At 36.2% G+C, this 13,766-nt stretch overlaps 1 protein-coding gene across 1 annotated transcript; it reads left to right on the top strand.

The window, feature by feature from the left end:
* Window positions 1-2,592: 2,592 nt before the first annotated feature.
* lgalslb (lectin, galactoside-binding-like b) lies at window positions 2,593-13,062 on the top strand. The gene is made up of 6 exons (XM_079855080.1): window positions 2,593-2,741; window positions 4,270-4,395; window positions 4,800-4,886; window positions 4,968-5,056; window positions 6,461-6,650; window positions 9,039-13,062. The coding sequence occupies exons 2-6, from the start codon at window positions 4,363-4,365 to the stop codon at window positions 9,180-9,182; spliced, it is 543 nt and encodes a 180-aa protein (XP_079711206.1). The 5' UTR covers window positions 2,593-2,741; window positions 4,270-4,362; the 3' UTR covers window positions 9,183-13,062.
* The last annotated feature ends 704 nt before the right edge of the window (window positions 13,063-13,766 follow it).

The following is a 13,766-nucleotide window of genomic DNA, read 5'->3' as shown; positions in this document are numbered from 1 at the left end:
AAAAAGTCCTATCCTGCATTTTTCCACTTCAAATACCCTGTTTCTCTCACAAATAGGCCTACATCAAATTGAAATACAGCAGGAGTTTGTGAAGGTTTACATTAACGATACTCTTATTAGTATTTTTTTATATTTTATTTTGAAGAGGGGAGTCTTTAAGCCTCTTATTTAGTCACAAGCCAAGAATAGTCACTTGGGGGGGGGGAACACCAGGGTGATTTTTTAACTCTTTTTCGTGACAGTTGACACCTGTCCGAAAGGCCGTCAGGGTCAAAATAATCCAAATTATTTTACTGTGAGCTTTAATTAACCTCAGCTGTCCCTAGTCCTCATCCACTTTCACTGTTTGGAAAAAGAGAAGCTTGGACAATCTCCTAAATTCACGTGGAACACATGAGGTAAATGATGACTGAATATTTATTTGTGTGCGAACTATCCCTTTAAACCAAATGAGAAATAGAAATATTTCCCATGCAGCTGCAGTTCTAATTTGATTCTGCTCAGTTCACAGGGCATGAAGTAGACAGTCTTCCTTGTTTCTGTAGAGGTAGAGAGAGAGAAAAGAAAGAAGAAGAATGAGAGAGACTGCAGAAGCTTTGCTCTCTCTCTCTCTCTCTCTCTCTCTCTCTCTCTCTCTCTCTCTCTCTCTCCTCCCCCTTCTCCCTGTCAGGTTGGCTTTGTGCAAATATCTGAATGATCTTGTTCTGCTGTGACCACGGAGGAAAAGAAGCCACACCTACTCTCCGCCAACCACAAGCCCAGCTCAGCAGGCACACAAGCAGTTGCACGTTTATGTAACACACACACACACACACACACACACACACACACACACACACCAGCCCATAACTGCCCCCGCTGGCTGGAATTTGAATTGTGCACTACAGCGGCATCTTCATCCCTCCTCTGAAGAATACAATGGTAACACTTAATTTACAGTGTCCCTGTTACAGATATTACAAATTAATTACATAGCTACATTTATACCTAATTAAATACAGACAGTTCATCATTCAGCCCTTCTGTAAATACACACATTCATCTGTCTGCAGAAAGTAACGGTAGGCCCAATACTCATACAAATACATAGGTTAAATACTGTCACATTATAAGGATGGATTTAAAGTTGATTAAGTGACTTGGAGTTATCAAGTAGCCTAAACTTATTTTATCCTCCCAATTTGCCATATTGGTGCTTTATTTGCCTTGACTTAATGGTAACACTTTAGTTTCTGGTCCAATTCTCATTAACTAGTTGCTGATTAGCATGCTAGCATATTGGCTGTTTATAAAGCACATTAATGCCTTATTCTGCATGAGCACATTCTACATCACTTAATCCTACCCAATACTTAAACTTAACAACTACATTACTAACTATTAATAAGCATAGGAGGAGTTTGAGGCAAAATTGTAGTTATTAGAGAGAATTGGACCGTAATTTAAATTGTGACCGATTTAATTGTTATATCATACAACATCTACATTGCCTTGCAAAAGGAACAATAATCACCATAATAGATACTTCAGACAAAAACTAAATAAAATAGCAACATTTAATAGAGCCAGATGTACCGTGTCCCATATGTATTTAGCAGTAGGCTATATGGGAATTGTCCCATTGTGGGATTCTACAAAGCAAGGACCATCCATCCATCATCAAATAACCAGGCGATTTTTTATTATTATTTTGTTTCATAAAGTAATAGTGTTACAATATTGCATTGATTTCCCTGTAAAATATTTATTATAATTTTATTATATAATGTAATATCAAAATACAGTTGTTTCCGTGTAAAATTCAGTACATTTAATACAATTATTTAATATGATTCAGCTGTATTAAATAATATTCTTGACTTGAATAAATGTAATAAATTTAAATCTAATTATTAAGAAATGTTTTTAAAGTTATCTGTACCACAAACAAGGACTGTGAATTAAAATAATTATGGATAAAAACCCCACAGGAGCTAAGAAGTTTCACTAGAATGAAAGTTTGCGCTGTATAACAGTGAGATTATGCCAGGTTACATCTGTATCAAAGGTCACTGAGAGTTAATTATTATGAAGGACGCTGAGCCCTAAAGGATGGAGCCAAGACTCTCAGACTTGCTGGATTTTTTAAACCTATTGCATAACAGGGAATTCACTATCAGATACCTTATTCAGATCAATGTGGTCGACAGCGGTGCGTTGCCATGAATGTGTTTGTGATGATGTTGCGGGCATGCATGTGACTATAAGTTCATGTGATCTTGTATCTGTGTGTGTGTGTGTGTGTGTTTAGGGGAAAGGCCCTGAGTGAGGAGCCAGAACAGGAAGTAAGACACAGACCACACACAGCTGCTGCATGGAGGGAGTGGGTGTGAGGAAGTGTGTGGGAGCTTGACATTCACAATAACACACAATAAGCCATATTCAGTGAGGGAGAGAGACAGTGAAAAAGAGACAGATTGCAATATATTGATTTGGGGGAAGCAGACTGAAAGAAAGATCCTGAATATGAAATCCTAAATTATGTTTATTAAAAATGTCTGTTACTTGAATGCCCAAAACTCTTTCAGATATCCAACAGCTGCAGTTAGTCATATAAGCAGGTGACGGTTGATGTCAGTTAGAGGTTTGGACATTGGCATCATGTGAGGCAGGTGGGCGAGGTGTCCAGCAGGCCCAAGAGGGCACGATCAGAGCACGGCGGGCAGTGCCAGGTCCGTCTGTGGTGCTTTCCGCCTGAGCAGGTGAGGAGAATGGAGCTGTGGGAGAGCAGTGCAGAGCAACTGCAGCATTAACCTAATTACAGGCTGGCCCTGCTAAATAAACACTTATTAAATTTGCATGCTCAAATACACTTCTGGACAGAGCGGGCCACTGTGCATGTAGCCTTTTGCTGTCACCCAAAGGTCCACACTTACAAGAATATTCATTAAGGCACATGATGCATGCTGCTCAAAAAAAAACAAAAACAATTATATATATATATATATATATAAAATAAAACATAACATTAAATTAAGTAAAATAAATCATGAAATAAATAATAAAATAATGTGAAATAAAATAATGTGAAATAAAATAAAAATAATCCATGTAATTAAAAGATATAGGACAATCAAAAATAATGCAGGCTGGGGGATGAGGAATCCTTATTTGAGTTAACTGCTCAACTTATTTTGTGTTATGACACCACAGAACCAAATCATCAAGATTACACTAGTGCCCCTAGTGTAACAGTCTATTTTTTCCCGTTTCTTTCTTTTTAACCAAGTTAGCAGAATCCTGTTAGCCTCTGCTGGTAGTCACTGCAACTGCACCAACTGCTAAAGCATCTGTATTCATTGACGGCCATTTAAAATTAGCCATGTGTTCTGACTTTAGGCACTAGCCATATAGAGCTGTAAAAAAAAAGCATGTTTTTATGCTCATGGTGCTTGATTCATATCAATTCAGACACTTGTGCCATATACCCGTCTTGACAAGACTCACTGGGTATTAACCAGTAAATGAAAACATCATTATTATCATGATGATTATTACTTTTTATATTAGGATTCAGAGCTACAACATTCACATTGTACTTAAATCACAAAACTGTCAGTCGCTGTTCATAAATGGTCATTTTACTACATTACTTATTGATGTATATTATCTCCATATTTATTTCAATTTTATAGAATTCATAAAGTAGCATTACTAGCATCGTGAGAATGAACCACGGATTTACATAAATATAGGAGTTTCCAAAAACAAACACTAGTGCTGCCACTAGGTGCCATTAGTCACACGTGCCACTAGGGGTCTCCCTCTGCTCGCTCATTGAGGGCGCACACATTTCAAAGATCAGAAGCACACTGAAACAATGTCAATTCTTTCTCTCAAAATTAACCAACAAAATCACCACAACCAACAAAAAATGCAATGCACAGATTGTGTTTACCTACCGACAATTATTACATCAATATTTAAACAATTCTGAGTTACCACATACAATATTACAAATATAGTAAACTAGAACGTTTAATGCAAGCAAATTGCCATGTTTAAAAATACAAAAGTGGTAAAATGTGGCCTCTTATTATTCTGTTGGTAATTATGCTCAGATGATCCAATGAGATCTGGGCAGATTAGGTTCATATGGAGGCTGGATTAACCTCCACCCGTACGATAATCCGCGTCAGCATATTTCTTTCTCAAATAGAGACAATAGAATTGCTTCTTAATTCGTTAAGAGAATTTGTGTTTGTTTTATCATTTACTTCTTGAACTTAGACACCTTGCAGCTCCCTGTCCAGTCTGCCACGACACTGACAGATTCCTAAACTGGACCGCCTTTGATAAGCATCCTATGGTATTTTGTTCAAGATGGCGGTGGCGAGCATGGAAAAGGACGCGATAGTAAGTCACAAAAACCTCTAAGATCTTACAGTGCTTCGGTTTCTCATAACGTAGTCATTGTAGTTAATAACAGTATATTTAATACGAAGCGCAGTGGAAATCTGTATGCATCATGAGAGATGACCGTCCTCTCTCATACCCAGTTGAACAAAATCATAATGAGTTTGTGTATGCACTGTGCATACGTGGTAAATCGCAATTGACAAATAATATTTCGAGCATTATTTTAGCTCTGGTGTATTTGGTGCACATGCTGTGTTTAAAAAAAGATGAAGTACAGATGCAGTGAAGGCGTGTCGTTTTATTGTTAAAACCCTGCATCTGCATTACTCGCTCGTGCTGTATTTCATCCTGCATCTTTAAGTGCTTTTTAAACATGTAAATATTCTCTTTCTCATTTGAAGAACACCGAAGATGATCTTCACCTTAATAATTCATTCGGAGATGCTGGGCTTATCTCCCCTGATAAAGAAGACATCTCTCGTATTCTGGTAGAGTAATGTTTAAAAGCAGTCGTTGTTATGCTGTAGTTTATGTGACATTGATGTTTTTCCCTATATCTGATATACCAGACAGTTCCTTTCAGTGGACGGATCAGAGGTGGGATGAGGCCTGGGAAGAAGATCATTATACTGGGCATCATTGATCCAGAGCCAGACAGGTATGTTTTCATATTAAGATTGCATATTTAAGACTGTATTCTAGCATTAGTAAATAGTTACATCAGACACAAGCTCTGTCTCAAAACCTTGTAAGTTTCATTAAACAGCACTTTTTGGGCATCATGGGCCCATGTACTTAAAGATCATGGTTGTACAGTAGTATAAATGCCTCATTCATTCATTCATATGCTGTCCAGATTGGCAGCACTATGTTTTGAGTACAGCTTTGGGTTAGATCTCCTCAAGAAACGCACTGCATGGGTGTGTGCACTGTTTAGGGTTGATGGGTGTTTATATTAGCTGTTAAGGAAACAAATGTCAAAACTGTGAGAGCATTGGGTGTGTCTTGGAATCGTTTTAATATGCTGATGCAAATAATCAGTGGTAAATCACAAGGGTGTTATTCAGCCTAATGTTCAGCCTGTATGACTATATTATAATAAGGAAGTTTATCTTTACGGTAAGCGCACTAACAGGCATGTACGATATTAAAACCTTAGTATGGGCAAGGCTGAAATGATAAATTTGTGATATACTATTTATAAATGTATACCATTTTGTGTTATAACACTACTGTTCAAAAGTGTGGGATAAATGAGATGAAAGAAGTCTTTTATTCTTACCAAGGCTGCATTTATTTGATAAAAAAATACAGTAAAACAGAAATATTGTGAAATATTATTACAATTTAAAATATCTGATGTCTAATTTAATTCATTTAAAAATGTAATTTATTCCTGTGATGCCAAAGCTGGATTTTCAGCATCTTTACTTTGTCTTTACTTTTATCCAAAGTGATTTGCATTGCGTTCAGGGTCTGCATATTGCCAGTATGTGGTTTTCCTCTACCAGTTTAGCTCTAGTAGTTGAATGTGCTGGTCATTTTTTTGAGAGTATAGTAATGGTTCCTGGCATGAGGGCGATGGAGTGGTTTGTTATCTTGATGGTGTAGTCTTTACATTGTAATTATGCAGCTTTTTAACAAAATTGCACATTATGGTTCTGATATATAAATGGTTAAGTGATACTAATGTGTAATTTCAGCTCTGGAATTTAGCCTTTGTAAACAGCCTGCTGATCCATTAGGAATGCTCCGTGAGGCTCAGTCAGTGTGATAATGGCTGCCGACGCAGGCCTGAATCACTGTGAATTCATGTAAAATGGATTCATGCTATTTCTCTGTAATATTTGGCACATTAGCACACAGTTTGTAATGCTTCATCATGCAACACTTGTCATATTTTTATTAACACTAATGGCAAGTCATATGGTTATGCTGACATACTGAACATATTACTAGTGAGGATGAATAAATCTTGAAAACAGAAGATAGATAACTTTAGATGCAGAAGTGACAAAAACCAGCTGTTTACATGCTTAATGTTTGGTTTTGTTTTTCACAGCTTTGACATCAGTTTGAACTGTGGGCACAGTGAGAAGAAAGATGATGAAGAGCTCACTGATGTGGCCCTTAAACTCAGCGCACGATTCACTGAAAGGCAGTTCCTGAGGAATGCCAGAGTCTCTGGGAAATGGAGTGAGGAGGAGGCACCCATAGCTTACTTTCCCTTCATCCCGGACCAGCCTTTCAGGGTAATGATCTGAAACACTGACATCTACATCTTCTCTAATCTGAGATCTCTAATCTGCACAAAGCATGAGTTCAGGGTTGTGTCCAAAACCGATGGCAGCTTCCTCCTCGCCCAGTCAGTCAGACTTAACAGATACAGATGTTGTATGTATGCTGTACCTCCTTCAGACACTATAATGTGATGTCTAAAGCAATAGCGTGTAGTGGACTTCTGAAATGAAGAGGCAAAACCTACTTTCCCCTCCCTTATTTTTGTGTGTTTGAGATTATATATTATTAATTCAAATCAAGCTACATCAAAATATTTTTTTATTATTTTCCTTCAAAAACAATACTTACAAGAGTAGAATTAAATGCATATATGGATAATATTTTGGGTAGCTTGTTTTTGTGTATATAAATATACAGTTGTGGTCAGAATGATTGGCACCCCTGGTAAATATGATCAAATATGGCTGTAAAAATAAATCTGCATTGTTTATCCTTTTGATCTTTCATTCAGTAAAATAATTGAAGGGGGGGGGGGGGGGGGGGGGATCACATTGTGAAATAAATGTTTTTCTCGAAAACACCTGGCCACAATTATTGGCACCCCTAGAGTTTTTTATTAGTAAAATATCTCTGAAATATATTCCCATTAATATTTAAATTTTTTAGCACACCAAGGCGACTAGGAACATGAAATTGTCCAGCTATGACTTCTTGTTTCACAGGAGTTTAAATATGAGGAAACACAAAGGCCAAATTCCCTTAATCATCCATCACAATGAGTAAAACCAAAGAATATAGTTCTGATGTGCAGCAAAAGATTGTTGAGCTTCACAAAATAGAAACTGGCTGTAAGAAAATAGCTTAAGCATTGAAATTTCCCATTTCCACCATTGAGGCAATAATTAAGAAGTTATAATCAACTAAAGATGTTACAAATCTGCCTGGAAGTGGATGTGTGTCTACATTGTCTTAATGCACGGTGAGGAGGAAAGTTCGAGTGGCCAAAGACTCTCCAAGGATCACAGATGGAGAATTATAGAGATTAGTTGAGTCTTGGGGTCAGAAAGCAAAAAAAAAAAAAAAATTCAAACAACACCTATATCCCCACATTTTGTTTGAAAGGGTTTCAAGAAAAATCCTCCTCGCTCATCCAAAAACAAACTCCAGCAAATTCAGTTGTCAGACACGACTGGAACTTCAAAAGGGACCGGATCTGGAGAGATTCTGTATGGAGGAATGGTCTCTGATCTCTTGTCAGGTGTTCTCCAAACTCATCAGGCATTATAGAAGAAGACTCAGAGCTGTTATCTTGGCAAAAGGAGGCTACAAAAAGTATTCAATAAAAGGGTGCCAATAATAATGGCCAACGTGTTTTGGAGAAAAAAAAAAATTTCATAATGTGATTTACCCCCCACTTTCACTTCTTTTTCTTCAATGAAAGGTTAGATTTTTGGGGGGAAAAAATTATGCAAGATAAGATCAAAAGGATTAAAAAAAATAGAGCCAATGTGCCAATAATTCTGACTACAACTGTATGTATATATATATATATATATATATATATATATATATATATATAGGTTTTTTAAGAGATGTGTTCTTGTTTTCAGCAAGAATGCATTACATTGATCAAACGTGACAGGAAACGATTTTTATTTCAAATATATGCTGTTATTTTGAACTTTATATTCATCAAAATATCGTGAAAAAGTATCAAGGCTTCCAAAATAGACTAAGCAGCTAAACTATTTTCAACATTAATAATAAGAAATGTTTCTTGAGCTCCAAATCAGCATATCAGAATGATTTCTGAAGAATCATGTGACACTGAAGACTAGAGGAATGGCTGATGAAAATTCAACTTTGCCATCCAAGAATAAACAACATTTTAAAATATATTGAATTGGAAATCATAGAAATCAGTTATTTTAAATTGTAATAATATTACTGCAATATATACTGTAAATCCAGCCTTGACAAGCATAAGAGACTTCATTCAAAAGCATAAAAAAATCTTTTTCCAATCTCTAGTGTCAATACAATATTGTCATTTTGTAGTTTATTTTTCCCCAGAAAGAATGCCTGTTTTTTTCATGTGGGTTTATTCCTTTATAATAGGCAATTACAGAATTATTCTGTATGGCAGAGAGTTGTACGACCAAAGTGAGTAAAGATACTGGAAGATAATGAGTGCTTATTTTTTGTAATTGGGGCTGAAGGCGAACCAAAAAAATGGGTCACTGTTTCCAAATGTTGAGCTGAGATAAGCAGTCATGCAAAGTCAGACAAGCACTTCCTTTCAACACACTGTCCACAATGTGTCTCAGTAACTGACAAAGGGTTCTTTTGATTTGATCTTATTTCACTATTTCTCCCCTCTCCTTTCCCCATTTATACAGATTGAGATCCATTGTGAGCACCAGCGTTTTAGGATCTTTGTGGATGGACACCAGCTGTTTGACTTTTATCACAAAGTAAAGTCTTTGCTGGCCATTAATATGATCCGGATAGTTGGGAGTCTTCAGATCACCAAGCTTGGCTAAGCAAGCACGCCTGAGCACGCTCCAGAAAGGACTTCTCACAGGTGAACGCGCGCACCTGTGCATTTGCCACAGGCAGTGAAGGCCTCTGGGCCGCAGCTCACACAAAGACATCAACCACATCTGCATTTTCACTACTTTTGCCCTCTAACCTCTCATTGGAGTAATTTCTGAGTATTGTATCATAACAGGTTGGTGAATGGTTGCATTGTCAGATGTGTGTTTTCCAGTATCCTTGCTTCACTTTGTAGCTTATTTGTTTAGCTTTGATCATTTTTCAGGGATTGCACACTTTGATATGCACTCTGTGGCAGTACCATACTCCACTGGGATTTAGCTGCTCTCAATAGACACTGCCAATGTAGTCGTGCTTGTAGTCTAGCAGTGTAGTTTCAAAATGATCCAAAACTCAGGAAATCAGATAAAGTTGATTTACTTTACATTTTATTCTGATGACAAAAATGCTCTAAATTATTATCATTAGATAGGCTGTCTTGACATACTTTGGCTGCTAGAATACAGGAGCTCAGATTCAGCATTTGCCGTTCCATCTGGGTTTGATTCGCGTTAATTAATCTCAGTCATTTTTATTTTTTGTAAGGAAGGTGTTATTTGATTTCCAAATTGTGTAGCAAGGGTGTATGGCAGACATATTTAAATAGCATACATTTCCCCTCCTGTATCTATTCATTGCAACTATTAATTTTTGGGAAATATAATATGTCGCACTGAAATGTTGTAGAATGTCACATTTTATTTAACTTGAGGTTAAGAGAAAGTTTTGATTTTTGGGAATGAAGTACTGAAATTTGATCATCCAGTCATTCTCTTCCAAGCCAGCACAGTATTTAAGAACGACTGTATAATGTAAAAATCTTTGGCAACCAAACTGACAAATTACCGCATTTGGACACAGATGTTTATTTAGATTGTTTTTTGGGAGGAATGACTTCAGTGCAGTGATTTTTGCACACACACGGAAAAAAAAAGGGCCACTCCATCGGTTTACGCTTTATTATAAAGCACCTCGTAAAAGGTGAAGGAGCGGAAATAACAGGGCTGAATTGTTTCTTGAATGTACTGTCATCCGCTCATAGGCTTCATTAACTTAGCAGTGGATGTAAAGTGAGTGTCCTCACAGAAAAAAAAAATGATTCCCTCCTCCTCCTCCTCATTCTTACTCCTTGTGTCACTCTAAATATAAACGCAAAAAAGGGTCAGCATTTTTCCTGTGTTCAGCAATGCTTTTTGCCCCTCTACCCTACACACCTACAGTGCTCTCCTCTCAGTTGTCTCCTGCTCCACCTCCACATGTAGGACTGAATTAGTGTGATATCAGTGATTATTATTGCTACTAATTACATTACAATACCTGAAAAACGATTCTTGATTTGCAAACATTTGCATGACATGCATAAACTACCATTCAAAAGTTAGGGGTCAGTAAGACGCTTTTGAAAGAAGTCTCTTATGATTACCAAGGCTGTTTATGTGCTCATATGTATATGTAATTTCTTCCTGTTATTGCAACGCTGAATTCTCAGCAATCATTACTCCAGTCTTCAGTGTCACATGATCCTTCAGAAATCATTCTAATATGCTGATTTGGTGCTCAAAAAACATTTCTTCTTATTGTCAATGTTGAAAACAATTGTGCTACTTAATATTTTTTTTAGTTGAAATATACATCTTTTGTAATAAATGTAAGTCTTAACTGTCATTGTTGATCAATTTAATGCATCATTGCTAAATTAAAGTATTAATTTCTTAAAAACAAAAACGTATTGACCACAAACTTTTGAATGGTAGTGTGTGTAGTACTACGGTCATGTCAACTGTTGTGTTGATAAATGTGCCCTGTTCTATAGTGAAGAAGCTGGCTATGCTTCTCATCAGTCAGCATTTATTCAGGTCAGTATTGTAATATTTTATAATATTATACTTACTCTTTGTGTCCTGGAACACATGGGAACCGAGGCAGTGATGAATGAAGTTGATAGGCTGCTTTTTTTGACGACTTTACTGGCCGTTCTACTTGACTAAATTTCCATGTGATGGAATAATGCTATTATTTGCCAGAGAGTACTTAACACCAGCCAGAAACGATCTGCTCACATCAGTGTTTGGGGTTAGAAATGAATATTTATCGACTGCAATAGGGAACTGCTCTATTAATGATCCTTAATGTGTTGAGTGGGTACTCCTGATAGAAAACTCCAGTTTAATAACCTATTGTACATTTAATGTGAAGTAGGCCATTTTTACACTCTGAAAATCTTGGCCGACTTTCTCTGCAACCATTCATGTGTTACAAACTCATACAGAGTTTATTTAAAGAGAATCGGTTTTGCAACACAAGCAATGTGGTTCTTGACCACACACCCATCTGACATGTTGTGTCAAACACACTTTGATATGACACATCTAGCAACCTGGTCATCAGGACCAATACGATACACTTAACAGTATTACTATTTAACTGCTAAATCTGTAAGTTGCTTCATTTTGTCTGGTGCTGTTTTAATGTTGACCATTTTGAGCATCGTTTGGTCTCTGAACAGTGAGTGTGTGAAATTACACCTGGATAATTGAAAAATGGGGAGGGAGAATCTGTATTTAAAAACAATAACAGGTGAGAAAGGGCATATAAGGAGAGAATGTCAAAAGTGTTGACTGCTGTGAGAAACCTTAGAATAGTAATAGATTTTGTTAATGTATTTGGCAGACACTGTTATCCAAAGTGACTTACAGTGCATTCAAGGCATACATTTATCAGTATGACTCCCTATGATCCTTCTAATATTCCCTATTACAGATGCCAGTTCTGATGCTTCCATTTTTATTGATGTTTCTTGTCTTGTATCTCAAAATAAATTAACAATCTTTCAAAATGGTTCACATTTATGAGGGTTCAAAATGAATGTCTTGGTTGTAAACTATTCTAATGAAGCCTTCGAATTTTGGATGTACATATACTAAACAGGGCCTCTATATGCTTCATTTTTTATGTTTATGTTTTTTTGTTTTTTTTGCTACTGCAATAATGTCTAGTCACTAAAGAGAGTGTTTGATTGTGTATGTGATATTTAGTTTTGAGTGTTTACTGGTTACCAATTCTAGTTAGCATGGTACGTGTGTTTTTTTTAACCTCTTTGGGATATTCAGAGCTTTGCTTTTAGACCCTAATACGTCAGTTCTTTTGTTTGAAGACTATTTCAGAGGTGTATGATTGTTTCTAAAGTGGCCCATTATATACAGCTAGTTTGTGATGTTGGATGTAGTTGTACAGTCATTTTCATGAGTTAAAAGACTTGCAGAATTGGTTTAGTGTGCTTTCAAAACTTGGTATTTATCAGAAATGTGCCTATTGAAATACTCTGTTGGTGTTTGGAATCTAAAATTGAATTCTTACTAATGACTTACACCAACAGACTTATATTTTGAGTTGCACTTATCAAGTAAAAAAATCACTTTCTTTTCTTTTTTGTAATATAATGCACCTTTTTTGTGTGTGGTTAAAGAAAGTGTTGTAATTGAAATAAAACAAATAAAACAAACAATAAAACTTAGAATTTGCCAAGGTACTACATATTTGCCCTCTAGAATACCCTGTAAATATGTTGATATATGTTACACCTAAAGAGTAACAATTGACTGAAAAAAACGTGTGGATAAAAATGTGCATTACAAATACCTAAAAGTATACCAAAATGATTCATACTATTTTGACATTGCTATCTGGATAAACTGTTGATACATGAATGCATTATTGTGTGTTGGTTTTACAGGCAAGATTGAGTTATTTCATGACTTTTGTAACCTTCATGAGTTTCACTGCTTTTCTAACTGATTTACAGAACAATAAATCAATCCTTACAGACTTTGAAGTCATTTAATGTGTCCTATGTTAGCACTTTACATAAAGCTTCTTTAAAAAGCTTGGCAGTTTGCCCGTTCAAACAAAACTGAAGATCATGAACAGCATCAGACTCTGTAAATGCTGTATATTGCAAGAATAAAGCGCCCTCTGATGGCTGGTTTCTTCTATGGGAGAAATAAATATATCAAGAATTAATATCATTAATACACATTTTTGACTGCAATAAGTATGACGTTTTTTGAGACCATAATTAGCATTACCCTCAGATCATTCCTTATCATGATGATATGCTCAACGGGCAATACAAACGACAGTACTTGTTGCACAATGTGGAGTTCACATTCACAAAAGTGACCAATAGAGGGAGATATACGCGCAAAAACGTGCCATAGGTTGTTGCCTTTATTTTCCATCTAATCCTTGTTTTAAAACTAATCCAAGTATTAAACAGGGAGTAAAGGGAAAACTTAACACGTGTTTGTACATATTTGTGTGGTTGACGTGTTGTTTTAACACTAAAAAGATATTATTAATTCCCCTTTGAGGTGGTTATTATAAAATCCAAGTATAAAATCAAATAAAAGACGTAAAAAAAACCTCGTTTTATTCTACCCACCTGTAATCGGAGGTCGAACGACAACGGAAGAGGGATTTTGTAATACAATATCTGGCATCCTGATTACGGTGTGACGTCACTCTTGACAGCC

The sequence above is a fragment of the Squalius cephalus genome (genome assembly GCF_949319135.1).
Source record: "Squalius cephalus genome assembly, chromosome: 21".
Lineage (NCBI taxonomy): Eukaryota > Metazoa > Chordata > Actinopteri > Cypriniformes > Leuciscidae > Squalius > Squalius cephalus.
Note: the sequence above shows the minus strand (reverse complement) of the source record. Positions and strands in the feature narration are given on the sequence as shown.